The 18,836-nt window shown below is 44.0% G+C and overlaps 1 protein-coding gene across 4 annotated transcripts in view; it reads left to right on the forward strand.

Annotated features, from left to right (window-relative positions):
- DCC (DCC netrin 1 receptor) overlaps nt 1-18,836 on the forward strand; it is an 882,319-nt gene that overhangs the window by 475,542 nt on the left and 387,941 nt on the right. For all 4 annotated transcript variants that reach the window (XM_061614640.1, XM_061614649.1, XM_061614658.1 and 1 more), the window contains one exon: nt 11,686-11,842. In XM_061614640.1, the coding sequence (XP_061470624.1) occupies nt 11,686-11,842 (157 nt within the window). The remainder of the gene's footprint in view (nt 1-11,685; nt 11,843-18,836) is intronic.

Raw genomic sequence — 18,836 nt, forward strand, 5'->3', positions numbered from 1 at the left:
TTCACTACTGTTTAGGACAAAACCAAAGGAATATAACATAAAAGTCCTAGGCTGCAAATGTAGCACATTTGTCTCCTGTGAAGCAGCCCTTTGGGCAGTCTCTCCTAGACTGGGCTGCATTGTTTTCTAAATTAAAATCGTAGACACACTGCATTCTTACACTCAGAAATGTACCTATATATTTTCTCAATCAGCTGCCAAAACAACAGGCCAGCATCCTATTTACAGCTATGGCATAGCTCAGTTAATATTGCCTCCTGGCTCCATGTCCTTCCCTTCACCCATCAGCGCTCAGAGACAGGAACATAGGAAGCTGCCATATAATGAGTCAGACCGTCTAGCTCAGTATTGTCTACACTGACAGGCAGCAACTATCCAGAATTTCAGACGGGACATTCCAAGCCGTACCTGGAAATGCTGGGGATTGAACATGGGACCTTCTGCATGTAAGGCAGATGTTGTACCACTGAGCTATGGAACTAGGGGCAGTGCCAGGGGTTAAAGGTGAAGCCCATGCTTCCAGTAGTTGATAAACTGCCAATCCTTAGAGCCTCCCACTTGCTGTTGCTGCCAATTTACTTGCCCTCTCCATGACAGCAGACAAGCAAGCAGGGGAAAGAGTTTAGAGAAGGAGCAATATATGTAACCTCTGCTCACCTTAATCTCCCCTCCTCTCTCTTTCTCTCTCTGTGAGGTAGTGTTGGTTTAAATAGCTGACAACCCAATGTTCAGAATGAGAGCTAAGCTTTTCAGCCATTTGTAATATTAATAGTGGAAGAAGTAGGATGACCAAAGCCACTTCCAGACAGTGGAAGGTGGTGGCTCCGATATCAGTGGGGCAGTGGATTCCCTCCAGGCTTGGAGCCGTCCAGTGTACTGAAAACACCTTGACAGCTCCTTGAATGTTTGGACTAAAACCTGGAGCAGATTCACTGCCTCACTGACATCGGAACCACCAATCTTTGCTGCTTCCAGACAACCTGTTTACTGAGCATTACTCTTGATTTGCTTGTGGAAAGGTTAGATGACAGTTGCATCAAGCAATTGTTATCCCTCACTTACCAGTGCATTTCCCCATCACTTTACTTATCACACAAAAAGATCAGATCTTTTGAGGAAGAGAGTTTGTTGTACAAGACCTCCAAGTTGACTTTAACGGCATGACCTGAATTTGCCCATATGTGATTGAATCCCGCATGGAAATAGTGACAGTCTGGAAGTACCCCAAGTGATCCTTTTCAAGAGAAGAGAGTTACAAAGTATAACGAGAGTGTCCGGTTTCCATCTGCAACATGTTGATGGATACTTGACCATAATAATCCTTGTAACATACATACGCCAGAATTATCATCCCAGTAGAGAACACAGAGTGTCTGAGGCTGGGAGAGGTTATGTCGGCTTGCCTAGTGAGTTTATGGCTGATATTCAAACAGGGAACTTCCCCTGCTTGCATGTCTAACGAGGACATTACACCGCACTAAATGGTTATTGATTTTGCAAAGGGAGGACTGATGAGTCAGTGGCAGAGTCTGTGCTTTGCATACACAAAATCCCAGGTTCATTCCCTGACAACTCCAGCTGAAGGGATCTCCACTAGCAGGGAAAGCAGTGTGTGTGTGTGAACAACTTGCTGAAGAAGGAGCTCTAAGCAGCCAGAGTAGACAGAGCTGCACTGGATGGACTAGAATGGTCTGACTTGGCATAAGGCGGTGGTTAAAAGGTCTTGGTAGGCAGGGAAAGCGGTGAGATTGGGAGTGTGTCTTTTTGGCTTCAGAGTTTAGACTCGCTGTTTCCCCAGATGGTACCTGCCAAAACTTAACAGCTGATGAATGCTGTGAGACTGGGATGGGGGAAATCTGTGAGTATTTGCCGGCTCACACTGGGTGTGGGTGTGCACATAGATTCTAGGATATGCATGCTATTAGGCACTTTGATCAGGAGCAGTCTAATCAACGCTAATTGGTTTGTGGCAATGCCAGTTCTCTCCATTCCCTTTTCATTTGCCTGTGCTCATGAAATCAAGAGACCATTAGCTTGGGGTTCGAGCCAGACATAGTTTGTCCAGATGCTGTTTTGAGCTTTCCCAGCTCAATTCCTCCATATCCTCACCTGCCACCCCTCCTGCCGTTGTGCACTTGCATCAGCAGTGATCTGCTAGTGGGATTCAGAAAAAAAAAAGGTCAGGATCAAAAAATATGTTTTCTTTCCTCCTGTCAGACAGGAAAGGCTGCCTTTTGTGAGCAGGATGTATCCAATGAAAGTACCAGGTTTCCCAGCACGTGTTGCGAAACACTCAGAGACTTCACAGTGCTGTTATCTTGCATCAGGCTGGGCTCCAGGCCTTAAGCGTGTGCACTTCTTTTGTGACATGGATCAAACATCCTTGTGGAAATGTCTAGACTTGTTCAGGCTCCCTGTAATCACAGGCTAAAATAAGAGCCAGGACCTTCAGTTTTGCTCCACGACCCAGGAAATCGGTGGAGATTTTAGCAACACAGCTGACAGCCACATGGATTGTCTTCCATACTGTCCCCATGCTAGTTGAGCACAGGTGGCTGGGTTACCAAGGAGACTTTTTTTGTTGGTGGTGGTCCAGGATCCAGTATATGCATATTCCCCTCTTGGAGACACTTCTAGTTGGGTAAGTGGGTGACGAAAGAGGTAGAGAAATCACGGAACTATTGCCAAGACTTTTCACATTTAGTCCATCTAATCTGACTGTTCCAGTTTATTCCTCCATACCAATCTTCCCAAGAACCTTGTTCCTTTTCTGATACACTTCTCTGTGCCCCCTTGTTGTAGCATGTGGGCTTGCTGGGGTTACCCCAGCATCGTAGGGCTTCATGCCTTTCTCCCTGCCTCCCCAGTACGAAGCACCTCTGGCAAAGGCATGACACAGTCCGTGGAGGACCAAAAGAGAGAGATGCAAGAGTGGGTGGTATGAATCCAAGCCAGCTTCCTGGAGATTCCTCGTGTTTCTGTTGCCTACAGCCAGCCTGCAAGCAGGATCTGAGTGCAACAGCACTCTCCCCACTAGGGAGTCCCACCAACTGGTATACCCCAGAACAGGAAACCGAGTGAGCTGAGTGTGCGTTACAGGGAATGTTGGTGTGGGTGTAGTGGATTTGAATAGTGGGTATGTGTGTGTGTCACACACACACCATTCACACACAGGAAGACAGACAGACAGCTGCCCACCTTTGGCTCACTTGGCTTCTATTATGTGCCTTGAGAAAAGGACTCCTCTCCCTTTGGATCATCAAACCTCTTCCCCTATGGGCAGCTTACTTTACTCCATGCTGGGTTGTGAGAAAGTGGCTCCCTTAGTGTTAGGGTTGCACGGGGATGGGGTGGTATTCAGTGCTAATCCTACTCAGAGTAGACCCATTGAAGTTGCCACCCCAGGCTCCTGCTGGGAGGAAGGGCGGGATATAAATCAAATAATAAATAAATACATACGTTAATGGGTGTGGCTATGTTAAGTTCATTAATTTCAATGGGTCTGCTCTGAGAAGGACTTAATTCACGACAACCGTTTGATACTCACCACCATGCCATCCCCCCCCAGGTAATTGCTCATGCAAGCAAGCCCTGATAAAAAGCTGTTGCTATCGTTTAAGGGATGCTCTTTAGCCTTCTGCCATCTTTTTTTCCCCTTATCAATCTGGAATCACACTATTTGGAACTGATGTAGATAAATGTCCATAAGGGAAGTTTGCTGGCATGATTTTAGCATCATCTTGAGAGCCTGTCTGCTTGGGTCTCTGAGCAAAAAGGGCAGTTATCTGCTAGCACAATGCTCTTTTAGCAGTGCTAATGGCTTATTAAGGATATGTACATAATATTTAGAAGCACTGGGTCTTGCCCTCAATTCATTTATCTTGTTCCACTCTGTGTCGCATGCCTGGCCTCCTTTGGCTCTAAATAACAATGTTTCTGAGAAAGAGGGATGCCCCTGTTATGACCTGATGAACAGGCCTTCTCTTCTGTCTCTCTGTATTTCTGTACTTGCTGTTGACTGCTCTGTCCATGAACTGGCAGATTACATCAGTCATCCTTCCTTCTCATCCTTCCTTCTTCTGCGCTTTCTGAAACAAACAAAATTTGAAAACAAAAAAATCTGAAAACAAAACAAAAAGAACTGTCATGTGAACATCAGAGTGTAGGAACCTATAGAGCTGCTTTATACCGAGTCAGCCCATTGGTCCATCTGGGTCAGTATTGTCTAGTCGCTATCCAGGGTTTCAGGCCTTCACAGACTCACAGACCCAGTATAAAACAGCTTCCTATGTGCAATCCATGTCCAACATAGCACTTTCACCAAACTATAGTTTCCATGATTCATTGAGGGGAAATCATGGTTTGATTAGGGTTGAGACAAATGGAATCCTGAGATTTGACACCCAATTTGAAGAAGGCAGCAGCTGTGAAACTCTTCTTGGTAGCTGTCAATTGGCAAGCTCCATCTCTTTCTCTCCCCCTCCTCCATGCATCTGGAATTTGCTATGTTGTGACGTAATATGTTGCTGTGTGATGTAGCATCATTCCAGGGGCAATCTGAGGGAGAAATGATAGCCACCAGTGGCAATTGCCTCTACTCACTCCCACCTCAGAAGCCCAACCAACTCAAAGCTAGCCATCCTCAGTATTCTGACTGTACTAGTTCTCTGTTGAAATCTGTCATCCAGTTTCTCAAAAGCTTCTTTCCTCTGCGAAAGAGACTTTTCATTTTCAGGGCCCTTGAGAATTTCTTTGAAATCTCTTTAGAATTTTGGTTGATGCAGAGTTTTGAGCTTACTTTACAGGATTGTCAAACATGGTATATGCATCTTTCATTCAAACAAACTTCAGTACTCTGCAGCCTCCCTGTCTGTCTGTGATTTTCTTCTCCTGTGAAAAAGGTGTCCATATTTCTGTCTCATTCTCAGGGCTGTTGAGAATTTCTTTAAATGTTTGTGGCTGCAGGGTTTGGGGCTTACCATATTGCTATGAAGGTGGTGTGTATGTGTGTGTTTGGTTGTTGTTCTAGTAAACATTTCTCCAGTGATCTGCAGCCTCCCTGGCTGTCTGCACTTCCTAATCTGAAAAAGTCCCGTTTGAGGAGTTCCATCAATATGGGCTTAAATGTTTAAGCTTTTAATTTTTAATTTCTAATTTTTAGGATTTTGATTATGTCTATATGGAATGTACTTGAGTTTGGTTGTAAGTCGCCCAGAGGGGCAGATTAACCTCTGCCAGATGGGCGTCTAACAAATCTCATAAATAAATAAATAACTAAATATGTCTTCCCCTGGGTTTTAATTGAAGTACAGTCACCCAGGACAGCTGCAGAACGCAGACCACTGGCCAGATGATTTGCAAAATGAACAAAAGAACATTCACAAATACCCCTCAGCCACCTCAAAAGTAAGGTACGTGCATCAAAAAACATGCACCCCCACCAGCGAGTTTCACATGATGTTTTCTCTCTCCTTTGATAATTTTCCAGTGCAATTTCTTTTCTTATTAACAGATGGATAATATTTGGGGGGGGGGATCAGGATAAATTTTTGGCATAGCATTTAGATTTAACTGATCCCTGTATTGAGTACAAAAGTGGAGTGGCTCTGGTTTAGATCCTCATTGAATGGCAAAGGTAAATATGTGTCCTCGGACAAATCTTACAAGATTCCAGTGAGGATAAATGACCTAAAAACTGTTAAGTGCTTTGCACATTGAAATGGCTGTAGAGATAATTAACAGTAATGGATCTGGCTGTTAGATTCCTTTCCACCTTGTTCAGCTATTAATTCCTGTGCAAAAGGCACAAGGAAAGTATGTTGACACATGCTTAAATGACTGCAAGGCCAAAGCATTGAAAGAAGCACCCATTGTCTGCAGATTTGTTCAGACCCCTGTGAAACACGTGCATCCTTGGTCAACAAGCCTTGACCAGGTACAAAATGACAGATCAGCTTTCACTGATTTAGAAGCAACCTGTTGAGGAATATATATATATGTATGCTGTAGTTGTCTTTTTTATATTGCAGTCTGAGTATAAATAACATGTTTACTATTCACTGCCAGCCTGCTAGCAGCTTGCAAAGGTGAAATAGGTGTAGGTTCTTCCCTGCCACTAGTAATAGCAGAAAATGTTATGTTGTAAGCCCATCACTGTTTGCAGAATGACAAGATGATAGGGAGTGGGGATGCTTGAAATGGCACCTGAACTCAGATTCATTACCAATGTCTGAAGCACTTACAGCAGCCAATAGAATTTCAGCCTGACTCCAAAAGAGTCATTTAAATCCTTTTATTTAAGGTGGCAATATTTTGCAAGCTTACCTGGTTGGAAGCTCTACTAAACCCTGTGGACCTATTAGGGCCGCATAGTAAATCCTGTTGTTGGATGGCATTGTTAAGCAAGGCATTGAGCTGGCACTGATGAGGTTTGGCTGCATTATTCATTTTTGCTTTTGTTCAGATGCACATCAGAACAGGCATCACAAAGAATGTTGACTGGATTTTGAACCCAGAGGAAGCTGGATTCATACCAAGGTCGGCACGGGATGCAGGGTCTCTACTGTCTAAGTGCCCTGTATAAGAACATTGGATCATTGATCCTTCTAGCTCCAGGGGTGGGGAACATGTAGCCCTCCAGATGTTGCTGGACTACAGCTCCCACCATCCCTGACCAATAGCCATGCTGTCTGGGGCTGATGGGAGTTAGAGTCCAGCAACATCTGGAGAGTTGCAGGTTCCCCACCCATGGTTTACACTGACTGGCAGTGGCTATCCAGGATGTCAGGCAGGAGTCTTTCTCAAACCTGGAAATTCTGAAGATGCAACTTTGGACCTTCTGCATGCAAAACAGATGTTCTACCAAAACAGATGTTCTACCACAAAAGGGCCCCCTCTGACACTGGTAGATCCTCTTCCCCGGAGGAGGCTTACTGGCGATGATGAGAAGCAGTAACAGCAGCATTGTTGAAATCCATGGCTGGTGGGCCTGCCAGCCACTCACCATTTTGCATCCCCACAATCATAGAATCATAGAATCATAGAGTTGGAAGGGGCCTTGTAGGCCATCGAGTCCAACCCCCTGCTCACAGCAGGAAATCCACAGCTAGAGCATCTCCCGCAGATAGCTGTCCAGCCTCTGCTTGAAGACATCCAGCGAAGGGGATCCCACCACCTCCCTAGGCAGTCGGTTCCATTGCCGAACTGCCCTTACTGTCAAGAAGTTCCTTCTAATGTCCAATCTGAATCTACGTTCCTGCAACTTAAAACCATTAGAACTAGTCCTACCCTCTGGGGCAGCAGAGAACAAATCTGTACCCTCCTCTATGTGACAGCCCTTCAGGTACTTAAAGAGTGCAATCATGTCACCCCTCAGCCTTCTCTTCACCAGACTGAACATGCCAAGTTCCTTCAACCTTTCCTCATAAGACTTGTTCTCCATACCGGCTATCATCCTTGTCGCCCTCTTCTGAACCCGCTCTAACTTGTCTATATCTTTCTTAAAATGAGGCGCCCAGAACTGAACACAGTATTCCAGATGAGGCCTGACTAATGCAGAATATAGTGGGACTATTACTTCCCTCGACCTGGAAACTATAGCTCTGTTTATGCATCCCAAAACCACGTTTGCCTTTTTTGCCGCAGCATCACACTGCTGGGTCATGTTCAACTTGCGATCCACTACAATTCCAAGGTCCTTCTCACACGCACTACTGCTAAGCCAGGTGTTTCTCATCCTGTACCCGTGCATTTTGTTTTTGTGGCCTAAATGCAGAATCCTGCATTTATCTTTATTGAATGTCATTTTATTAATTTCAGCCCAATTTTCTAGTCTATCCAGGTCCCTTTGATTTTATTCCTGTCTTCCATTGTGTTAGCTATCCCTCCCAATTTCGTATCATCCGCAAACTTCATAAGGCTTCCCTCCACCCCATCATCTAAGTCATTGATAAAAAAGTTGAAGAGTATTGGCCCCAGGACAGAACCCTGTGGCACTCCACTCGAAACCTCCTTCCAGTCCGAAGCAGAGCCACTGACGACCACTCTTTGAGTACGGTTTTCCAACCAGTTGTGAATCCACCTGACAGTATTTCCATGTAGTCCGCATTTGACGAGTTTGCTAATCAAAAGGTCGTGGGGGACTTTGTCAAACGCTTTGCTGAAATCTAGATAGATGACATCTACAGCATTTCCACCATCTACTAGGCTAGTGACCCGATCAAAAAAAGAGATGAGATTAGTTTGACAGGATTTTTTCTTGACAAACCCATGCTGGCTCCTACTAATCACAGCATTGCCATCTAGATAGTTGCCGATGGTATTGAAGTCAGACTGACCGGCCTGTAATTTCCCGGATCTTCTTTTTTACCCTTTTTAAAGAGCGGGACGACGTTTGCCCGTCTCCAATTCTCTGGCACCTCTCCCATTCTCCAGGATTTCTCAATGTCCAATGGACTGTCACTCCAGGGCACAGTAGGAACATAAAAAAACAAAAGGACAGACTCTCAAATGTCTCTTAATGCTGCACAGTCAACCTAAGCCTGGGAAGACAACTGGGTGGAAGGATCTAGCCTAGGGCACCTGCCAGGTCTAGGGATGGAAAGATCTGTCAATTTCGGTTCTCTCAGTATCTTACTTTTCTAATGTTAAATTCAGTCCTCTACATTCCTGCAGCAATCTCCGTATTTTTTTTAAAAAAAATCCTCAAGAAAATTCTCCATCATATTAGTATGAATTTCTCCAAATAACCACATTTCTGTAGGCAGTTTTGACAAAGGTATACATTTTTGTAAGCCATTTCTCATCATATAATGCCCTTTTGCATGTTATTTTCACTCATATATTCATTTTTATGCACACTTTCCTCTAATATATGCATTTTTGTAAATATTATTTAGTTGGCGAACTGCATCCCAAAATTCGAATAAATGCAAATTTTGATGGATTGCTGTGTTTCAGTTCTCATATTGATTCAGAATGTGTGAATTTGATAAATTCTGCTTGAAATGTGAACTGAATCTAAATCCTCACCCATCCCTAGCTGGGTCACTGACTGAAACTGACTAAAACAGTAGGTTCTGTTGCCTATGACAGGGACAATGTTAGACCCATGGATCACATGTGGCCCTTGAGGCTTTTCTGTGTGGCCCTCTGTGCTCTTTTCAGACCGTACTCCTTCCCAGCCCTGCTCAAGTGTTTTTATCAGGTTGGAATGTGTCCTTGAACACTTATAATGTCTATTGATTGCCTGGATAGATAAGTCTCTATGTAGAAACTTTCTGATGTTTGTGCAGCGGGAATGAAGCTTTCTGTACAAAAGTAAGTCATACCCATTGTTCCACCCAATCAATACTGGTTGGTGGCTCCATATCAGTGGGACAGTAGAATCTGTTCTGAGTTTTAGTCCGAATTCTCAAGGAGCTGTCCAGGGTGCATCACTTTGGACAGTCCCTTGAAAGTTCAGACTAAACCCCAAAGCGGATTCTGCTGTCCCACTGGCATAGAGCCACCAGCAGCCACTGTACCCAGGTTTGCCTTTGGCCCTGCCCACCACTGGCATTTGGCCCCCAGAAGGTCCTCCAGGGGAGAATATGGCCCTTGGGCTGAAAAAATGTTTCCCATTCCAGACCAACGACTAGTCCCTTGTTACTTTCTTAAAGCAGGGAGGTAGCCTCTGCATGGATGATTGTGGTGGCAGTGGGTGAGATGGAGTAGTGTGCTGGTGAGTGGAGGGCTCAATACTGTTCACTCTGGCTGTACATGTCCAATCAGTGCCATCCCCAAAGATAGCCAGAGTTTGTTGTATGCTCTACATATCCCCTTCCCAAAGGGGCGGAAAGCCTTTCATGGCTATAATGAGCTTCCGCAGGACCCTGAAGTCTTGGCTTTTTAGGCGGGAGTTTGAGATGGGCTAGTTTTTTACTGTTTTTACATTTTAATTGTTTTATATACTGTTTTATCTTGTACGTCGCCCAGAGTGGCTGGACAACCAGCCAGATGGGCAACTAACAAATTTAATAATAAATAAATAAATAAATAAATAAATAAATAAATATAACCGTTCCCTTGCCCCATCCCCACACTAAGCAGGTGGGAGATTGCCAGGGATGCAAATTTGCTGCAGCTCTATGGAAATCCTCAGTCTGGCACACTAAGATTGATTCTTAACATAAGCTTTCAGACCTTATGCGCAATTTCTTATCTCTCAGTCATTTATTTGGGAGTTCTGATTTTAATTCTTGCCTCTTCACATTGTGGTTGCATTCTTTATTGTGTTCTGCTTGCATTCTACTGTTTGCTGGGACAAGTTGTTGGCTTTACAAATTGCAGTGATTTTTCATTGGGCCTTTGAAATATTCAGTAAAGCGTATGAAATCATTTTTTTCATCTAGTTATTAATAGTAATCTCGGGGAGACCTAAGAAGTTCCTGGGATTGTGTCCATAATAATGCTAGGATTCTCAGGACTTGAGGAATTATATTTTATGTCATAGTGTTCCAGATGTGATGATGTTTTGCTGTAAATAGTCCCTTAGACTGGTGTGTTGCTATATATTTAAGGACTTGGGGCAGAGGCATAAATTTACAAATGCACATTTAAATGGAAATTTAAGATGGTGGGTGGCTGGGGTCCCTTCACCACTTATAGGTGGCCTATAAGCAAAGTAAGTTAAAAAAATTAAGAAAGTGGAGGAATGGGATGGAGATCCATGGCCCACTGAAAAAGACCCAGGGTTCAGGCCCTCTGGGAGCACCCCTTAACACAAACACCCTGGGCTTAGATAGGGTATTAAGATCAGCAGAGGGGTCCTTCTTGGTAGTACCACAACCCTCAGAAGGAACGGTGGGCCCGGAGAGGGCATCCTCCATGGCAGCCCCTAAGTTGTGGAATTCCCTCTCCACAGAGGCACATCTTGGCATCTTCACTACATAGTTTTCAGTGAATGCTGAAGATGCACCTCTTTATCCTACTACCCTTTGATACTTGAGGTGTATGTTTTCAGGACCCACCCTATTCCTGTAATGATAATCTGTTCTGATTGTTTTTAAAGCTGAATTTTGAACTGTTGTAACCTGCCCTGGGACCTGCTGGTGAAGGGCAAAGAATCAATGTAATAACTACATTCTGATCACAACACAGAGTTAAGTACATCCCAATTGATAATTGTATTTAACTCTCTATGGGGATGTGACCTTTGTGTAAAATACAAGGGGGTAGTTTAGGGTTGTAGTCAACTAACATTTACTCAGAGTAGACCCATTAAAATCAACAGACCATGTCCATTAATTTCAGTGGGCATATTCTGAGTAAACGTTAGTTGACTACAACCCTTAGACTGCAGTCTTAACCTCACCTACCTGAGAATAGACCAGTTAGATTCAATATGACTTACTTCTCAGTAGGCATGGTTAGGATTGCAACCATAGTTGGGAAATCAAAGCCATTGCTGTTTCTGTTATAAACTTATTTCTGTTATAAACTGCATTTTTAAGAGTGGTTTTACTGTTAGATCTCTTTTTTCCCCTTTTCTCTTTTCGTCCCTCCATTCGTCTTATTCACACCTGACCTGCTTGGTCCTTTTGTTTTCGAAAACATTAGTTGTGCATACTACAGTTCTTCCCACTAGCCCTGAAACCCCTGCACCACCGACCTTTCTGATGGATTCCTCTCCTTCCCCTTCTTTAGCTATCCCAAGTTCCAGTGTTCTCCCCTCTGCTCCCCGAGATGTGGTCCCTGTGTTGGTCTCCAGTCGATTTGTCCGCCTCAGCTGGCGCCCACCTGCGGAGGCCAAAGGGAACATTCAGACGTATGCTGTCTTCTTCTCCAGAGAGAGCATCAACAGGTAGGTCTAGATACCGGACACCACCTCGGGTAGCCTGTGTGCTTATGACTGCGTGTTCTGCAGAATTCTGGTCCTAGAAAAATCTAAATTCTGCAACCTGCATAAATTATGAAGTTGACACATAGCTTTGCATAATTTATCCTAATCATGAGGAATATATGAAGCCATTTTATATTGAATCAGACCATCTATCCAGCTAGTTACATGTGCAAGGAGACAGCACACTTACATATTTAAAAGTCTTAAGGCTCCCCAAAACAAACCAAATACATGTCAATATTAATATAGTTTCAAAGAGTGTAAGATTGATTATTTATTGTAAAATCCTTTTATTGAACCAGCATCGGAAGAGACAGTGGCCTGGCTCACACATCACACTAAGCCATGGTTTGTTTAATAAACTGCAAACAAGACACACATTGTCCCACAGATGTTCAGACAAACCACAGCTTGTTTAACAAAAGCTTGGTTTGTTTCCTCCATGCCCACTCTTCACTGTCCATTTGATATCCCAAGTGCCTTTGTGGCATCCTAGTGCTGCCATTGTCTCAGTGGGTCACCGGCTCCCTTACCATTGGCCGCCTGGAGGAAGATCTTGGAGTTCTTTGGCCAAGCCATACCAGCTTCCCTCTTCATTAAAGGAACACCCAAGGTTCTCTGGAGTCAAGCAGCTGCTTAACCCTTTCCTTTTACCACTCTGCTGAGAGAGATTTTCTTCTTCTTCACAAGACACATACTTCTACTTTGGAACTCTCCACCAGCCTCATATTTGGGTGAATGTAATTCCTGACAAAATGTATGAGTTTTTGGAGACAGAAAACAACCATAAAGGAACACAGTTATACAAGACATACCACCAATATATACCTGCCCAAGGGAAAATCTCTCCTCCAACCATGGACTGAAGAATATCTTAGAGCCTCCATTAAACCTGTCTAAGAGAGAAGATTCGCCATCACTAATCACCAAAGTACTTGAAGCTACCAAACACTGACCTTCTAGCTTCCAATGGAAAAAATAACACCAGAACTCGCACCATCAAACCCAAGGGAATTATTACCTATGAAGCAAGCCTACCTGTGTGCAGTTCTCATCATTGGCAAGCACTTTCAGAAAGCCAACCAGATAGCCAAACCGTCCCACCTCAGTTGTACCCTTTCTGCCAATGAAGATGCACAGTTTGATTAATGATAACATTTTATTGATTACAAAATTAGGAGAACGGGACTGATGCAACTGAACGGAAAATAAGAGGTTGTGTAGGAGGGGAGATATGCTCAAGTAGAATCAGACTGGGAAATACGTTCAGCAGCTACTGGTGGTATGAGATAAGGTGTCTGGCACAAGTCTGCAGTAGCCTGAACCTTGGGAAAGTGGGGGCAATGATCCCAAATGAATTGCGGCATTGCATTCCTGAAAGACACACTGCATTTACTTGCTTGTGATTGAATGGCCAAGGAGAATCATCTCCCTGCTTTCCATCCACAGACATTGCATCCCTCTCCTCATCTGAGCTGGTCAGGTCTGACTCCTCCTCCAACAGCATGATTCCCCTTGTCGCACAGATGTTGTGGAGGATGCAGCAAACTATGATGGTGTCAGCAGCAAGGTCTTCCTCTGCATCAGGGATGGTGCACCTGTGGCCCTCTTGATGTTACCTGAACTGCAACTCCCATCAGCCCCAGCCAGCATGGTCAATGGTCAGGGATGAAGGGAACTGTAGTCCAACAAGATCTGGAGGGCCACAGGTCCCCCATCCCTGGAGAAGACAATACAGAGCTAGAAGGATCAATGATCTGATGTTCTTATAATAGGGCACTTAGCCAGCAGAAGACATTTTTCACTTCTCCTTTTCACCAGATTCTCCCTCATTAATTTCTGCATTCTCTCCATGCATGTCATCAGTACAACTATTGTCACTTAGATCACATTCACATTATGGATTAAAAGTACATTGATACCACTTTAACAGTCATGACTCCCCCCCCCAAGAATCCTGGGAACTGTAGCTTACCCCCTCACAGAGCTACAATTCCCAGCACCCTTAACAAACTACAGTTCACAGTTCCCATGTGGCTTTAAATGTATGGTGTGGATGTGACCTCATTCTCAGGAAGTATTCCCTTCCTGCACTCTTGGCAGCCTTTCCTCTGCACATTCTTTGATGCATTGTGCAACCTTTCTCGCCAGTATTTTCTTTAGTAAAATAACCATATTCCATTTGGAGTTGAAATATGGATCTCCAGATTAGACTACTGATTTTTAATAAAATAGCATCTCAACCTCAGGTTTTTAATGGTATCATTTTTGGAGGAGCACTTTCATAATAGGCATTAATTAAAGGCTTTCAATACGGATCGCTATGCTTCTGAATACTAGTTGCTAGAAAGCGTAGGAGGGGACAGTGTTGTTGCACTCATGTTCTGCTTATGGGCTTCCCACAGGCATTTGGTTGGCCACTGTGAGAAACAGGATGCTGGACTAGATCGGCCATTGACCTGATCCAGGAGGCTCTACTTACGTTCTGATGTTCTTATGCATGTTGAAAGGTAGTGGAGTGGAGTGGTTAGATTTATTTATTTATTTATTATTTCAATTTATATACCGCCCTTAGCGAAATAGCTCTCAGGGCGGTGAACAAACAAAATAAAATACAATATATCATAATAAAAATACAAAAACATATACAAACAAACAACGAAAAGCACAGCAAAAACAAAATAAATACTACAAAAATTAAAATACAGATTAAAAGATTAAAAAAGTTAAGAAGATTAAAATGCCTGGGAGCATAAAAAGGTCTTTACCTGGCGCCGAAAAGATGGAAGTGTAGGCGCCAGGCGTACCTCTTCGGGGAGGCTGTTCCACAACTCAGGGGCCACCACAGAAAAGGCCCTAGATCTCGTAACCACCCTCCGGGCTTCCCGATGGGTTGGTACCCAGAGGAGGGCCTTAGATTCTGAACGAAGTGAACGGGTAGGTTCATAGCGAGAGAGGCGTTCCACAAGGTATTGAGGTCCCACGCCGTGTAAGGCTTTATAGGTCAAAACCAGCACCTTGAATCTCGCCCGGAAGCAAATAGGAAGCCAGTGCAGACACGCCAGGACAGGTGTTATATGCGAAGACCGACTGGTCCTCGTCAATAATCTGGCAGCTTCGTTCGGCACCAGCTGAAGCTTCCGAACTGTCTTCAAGGGCAGCCCTACGTAGAGCACATTACAGTAATCCAATCTTGAAGTTACCAGAGCGTGGACAACGGAGGCGAGGTCGTCCCTGTCCAGATAGGGGCGTAGTTGGGCTACCAGATGAAGATGGTAAAATGCATTCCGTGCCACCGAGGCCACTTGGGCCTCGAGAGACAGGGAAGAGTCGAGAAGAACCCCCAAACTACGTACCTGTTCTTTCAGGGGGAGTGTAACCCCATCCAGAACAGGGTAAGCATCCACCATCTGAGCAGGGAAGGCGTTCACCAACAATGTCTCGGTCTTGTCTGGATTGAGTCTCAGTTTATTAGCTCTCATCCAGTCCATTATCGCGGTCAGGCAACGGTTCAGCACATCAACAGACTCACCTGAGGAAGATGAAAAGGAGAAATAGAGCTGCGTGTCATCAGCGTACTGATGGCAACGCACTCCAAAACTCCTGATGACCGCACCCAGCGGCTGCATGTAGATGTTGAAAAGCATGGGGGACAAGACCGATCCCTGGGGGACTCCACAATGGAGAGCCCATGGTGTCGAGTGATGTTCCCCAAGCACTACCTTCTGGTGACGATCCGCGAAGTAGGAGCGGAACCACTGCCAAGCAGTGCCCCCGACACCCAACTCCGCGAGTCTCCCCAGAAGGATACCATGGTCGATGGTATCAAACGCCGCTGAGAGATCAAGGAGAATCAACAGAGTCACACTCCCCCTGTCCCTCTCCCGACAAAGGTCATCATACAGGGCGACCAAGGCTGTTTCGGTGCCAAAACCGGGCCTGAAACCGGATTGAAATGGATCTAGATAATCGGTTTCATCCAAGAGCGCCTGGAGTTGGCTGGCAACCACCCGCTCCAAAACCTTGCCCAAAAAAGGGACATTGGCCACCGGTGTATAGTTATTCAGATTATCTGGGTCCAAGGAGGGTTTCTTTAAAAGAGGTCTCACTACTGCCTCCTTGAGGCTACCAGGGACTACTCCCTCCCTCAAGGAGGCGTTAACCACTTCCTTGGCCCAACCGGTGGTCCCAGCCCTGCTAGCTTTCACTAGCCAAGATGGGCAAGGATCCAGAACAGACGTGGTTGCCCGAACCATTCCAAGCACCTTGTCCACTTCCTCGAGCTGCACCAACTGAAACTCATCCAATAAAGAAGGACAAGGCCGTGCTCCGGACACTTCAATGGATTCATCTGTCACAACATCAGAGTCAAGGTCCCTGCGGATACATGCGATCTTATCTTGAAAGTGTCCAGCAATTTTGTTGCAGCGGGTCTCAGATGTTTCCATAGTATCGTGGGGGCCAGAGTGTAAGAGCCCTCGCACGACTTTAAAAAGCTCCGCTGGGCGGCATAAAGATGATCTAATAGAGGCAGCAAAATAGAGCTTCTTTGCTGTCCTTACCGCTTTTGTATACAACTTATTGGTGGCACTTACCAAAGCATAGTTGTATCCACTGCGAGTTTTCCTCCATCTGCACTCCAGCCTCCTCCTCTCTTGTTTCATCGCTCTCAGCTCCGGAGTATACCACGGATAGATAGCTGGATTAGGACTTGGTTTCAAACCCTAGTCAGCCACGGAGCTCACTGGGTGACCTGGAGCCAGTAACCTTTTCTCATCCTAACCTCACAGGGTTGTTGTAAGGATAAAATGAGGAGGGGGGAAATCATATATGTCACCTTAAGCTCCTTACAAGAAAATCAAGATATAAATATAATAACCAATAATAACCAGCCAACCAACAAATTTAATTGGGAAATCGTAACATTTTGGCCTGATGGATGTTTAACATGGAAAACTGCTACTATACTTTGTTGTTATACAGTCCAAAGATAGCCAACTATTGCTATTCAGTCTTATTTCTCTACGTCCCAATTGCACTTGCTACTCTTTCTTAAACACAGGAGCCTCTTTTTCTTAGCAAAATGTTTCAAAAATATACCATGCCCATAGTGCTTTTGTTATGAATGGACCTTGAACTTCTTCATGAGCATAGCTCACTAGAAATGCAAGTTCCCCTATTGTGAGTGCAGCAGGACCTTTTGCTAGAGTTACCCGCACATCACCCCCAAAGCGTATATAAATCTCACCTTTACCCAATGGCGCACACACAGAAAGTAAAATAAAGAGTAGTTTTATTAAGAGAAGAAATAAGGAAAAATATTGCAGTTTACAATTACAATTAACAATGAACAGCCTTCTAACTGTTATTCATTCATTCAGCAACACTAGATAGACTAAAGCAAAGAGACTAAACTTATGCACCCTTTCACATCAAGCTCACCCACACAGAAAGAAAATGAAAGAAAGAAGCCCTGAAGTTGTGTATACCTTTCCTGGAGAGTTGCTATAAATCGAAGGCTGAAAGAGAGAGACTTTCATATCTAGCCTAATGAGCCAAAGCTCCGCCCTTGTATAACCGGCGCTTGATTTGAAAGGTCTCGCCCAAATCCTTAGCTCTGAAGTTCTGCAAATTGTCCCAAAGATGCTGGGGAGTGTTGGTAAGAAAGGCAGCTGGAGGAACTGATGGTCCCTTCAAACCCCTTGTGTCTTATATTTTTTCTAACTAAACTGACCCCAATGTAAATGTGACCAGGAAGATGTGGACATCACAGATAAGAACAATGAAAGAGTTTAGGAGTACTGGTGGAGGAATCTGTTTTTTTTCCAGAAACCATTCCCCAATTAATTCCCATATAATAACTGCAGTCTCCTACCTAATTCCTGATGTTTGGGATAATCACTATACTGTCCCTACTTAAAGGTTAAGATTATCATAAGCCTTATGCAAACTGTTTCTTTGTTTGAAAGGAGTGCCTGATTCTTACTGGGTGACATTCTCCAAATTTTCATAGGAGTCAGGAAGTCCATACCCTCAGGCTTTCAAGATATGTACTCAGAGGTCACAGAGAGGCTATTTCCCAGGAATTTTTGCTATTGCAGGTTTTCCAAACTCTGGTTCACTGAGGTGAATCAAAGATTAAAAATCCCCAATATTTGATTCCTCATTACACTTTTCTTATCAAAGTGTGAAATGAACGTCCTTCCACCCAACAACTATACTTTAATTAAAGTTGGCATTTCTGAAACTAGTCCTGAAGGCAGCCATCTTATGGCAGGATGGTGTTATTTGTGGGTCCTTGAAATTATTGTACCCCACTAGAGCGACAACGCAGTTCAGCCTAAATTGAAGGTTCGGTAATGTTGACCGGTCTTCGATAACTGAAGCAAGCAGAGATTACCTTCACTCTGTAGCGTTGCAGAAGGAGATAAGTTTTGTTTTGTTTTTAACGCAGTTGCATTTTGTGTGGTTCCAATACATGTACAATATACAAGCACACAGATAGGGATGGGCAAGAAATTTGATTCTGTTTGCATTAAAAGCCAAATCTGTCAAATTCTTATGTGAGAACTGCAACACAGCCATCTTTCAAAATTCATACTAATCTGAATTTTGCAATGCAGTTCTCAAACCAGACATTGTTTACAAAAATGCATATATTAGGGGAAAGTGTGCATAAAAATCAACACATTCGCAATAATAACATACAAAATGCATGATATTAGGAGAAATTGTTTGCAGAAATATGTACATTGGTCAAAACTGCCTAAAAGAATGGGTTTATAAGAAGAAATTTGCGCTACAATTTTGATAGAATATTCATGAGGGGTTTTTTTACAAATTGCTGCAGAAATGTTGAGAGCTGCATTTAAGATTGGAAAAATGAGAAACCAAGAGAACCAAAATTGTGACATATCCTTCTATCCCAACACTAAGTGATGTTCAGCACTTAAAG

This window comes from Rhineura floridana, chromosome 1, assembly GCF_030035675.1.
Source record: "Rhineura floridana isolate rRhiFlo1 chromosome 1, rRhiFlo1.hap2, whole genome shotgun sequence".
Lineage (NCBI taxonomy): Eukaryota > Metazoa > Chordata > Lepidosauria > Squamata > Rhineuridae > Rhineura > Rhineura floridana.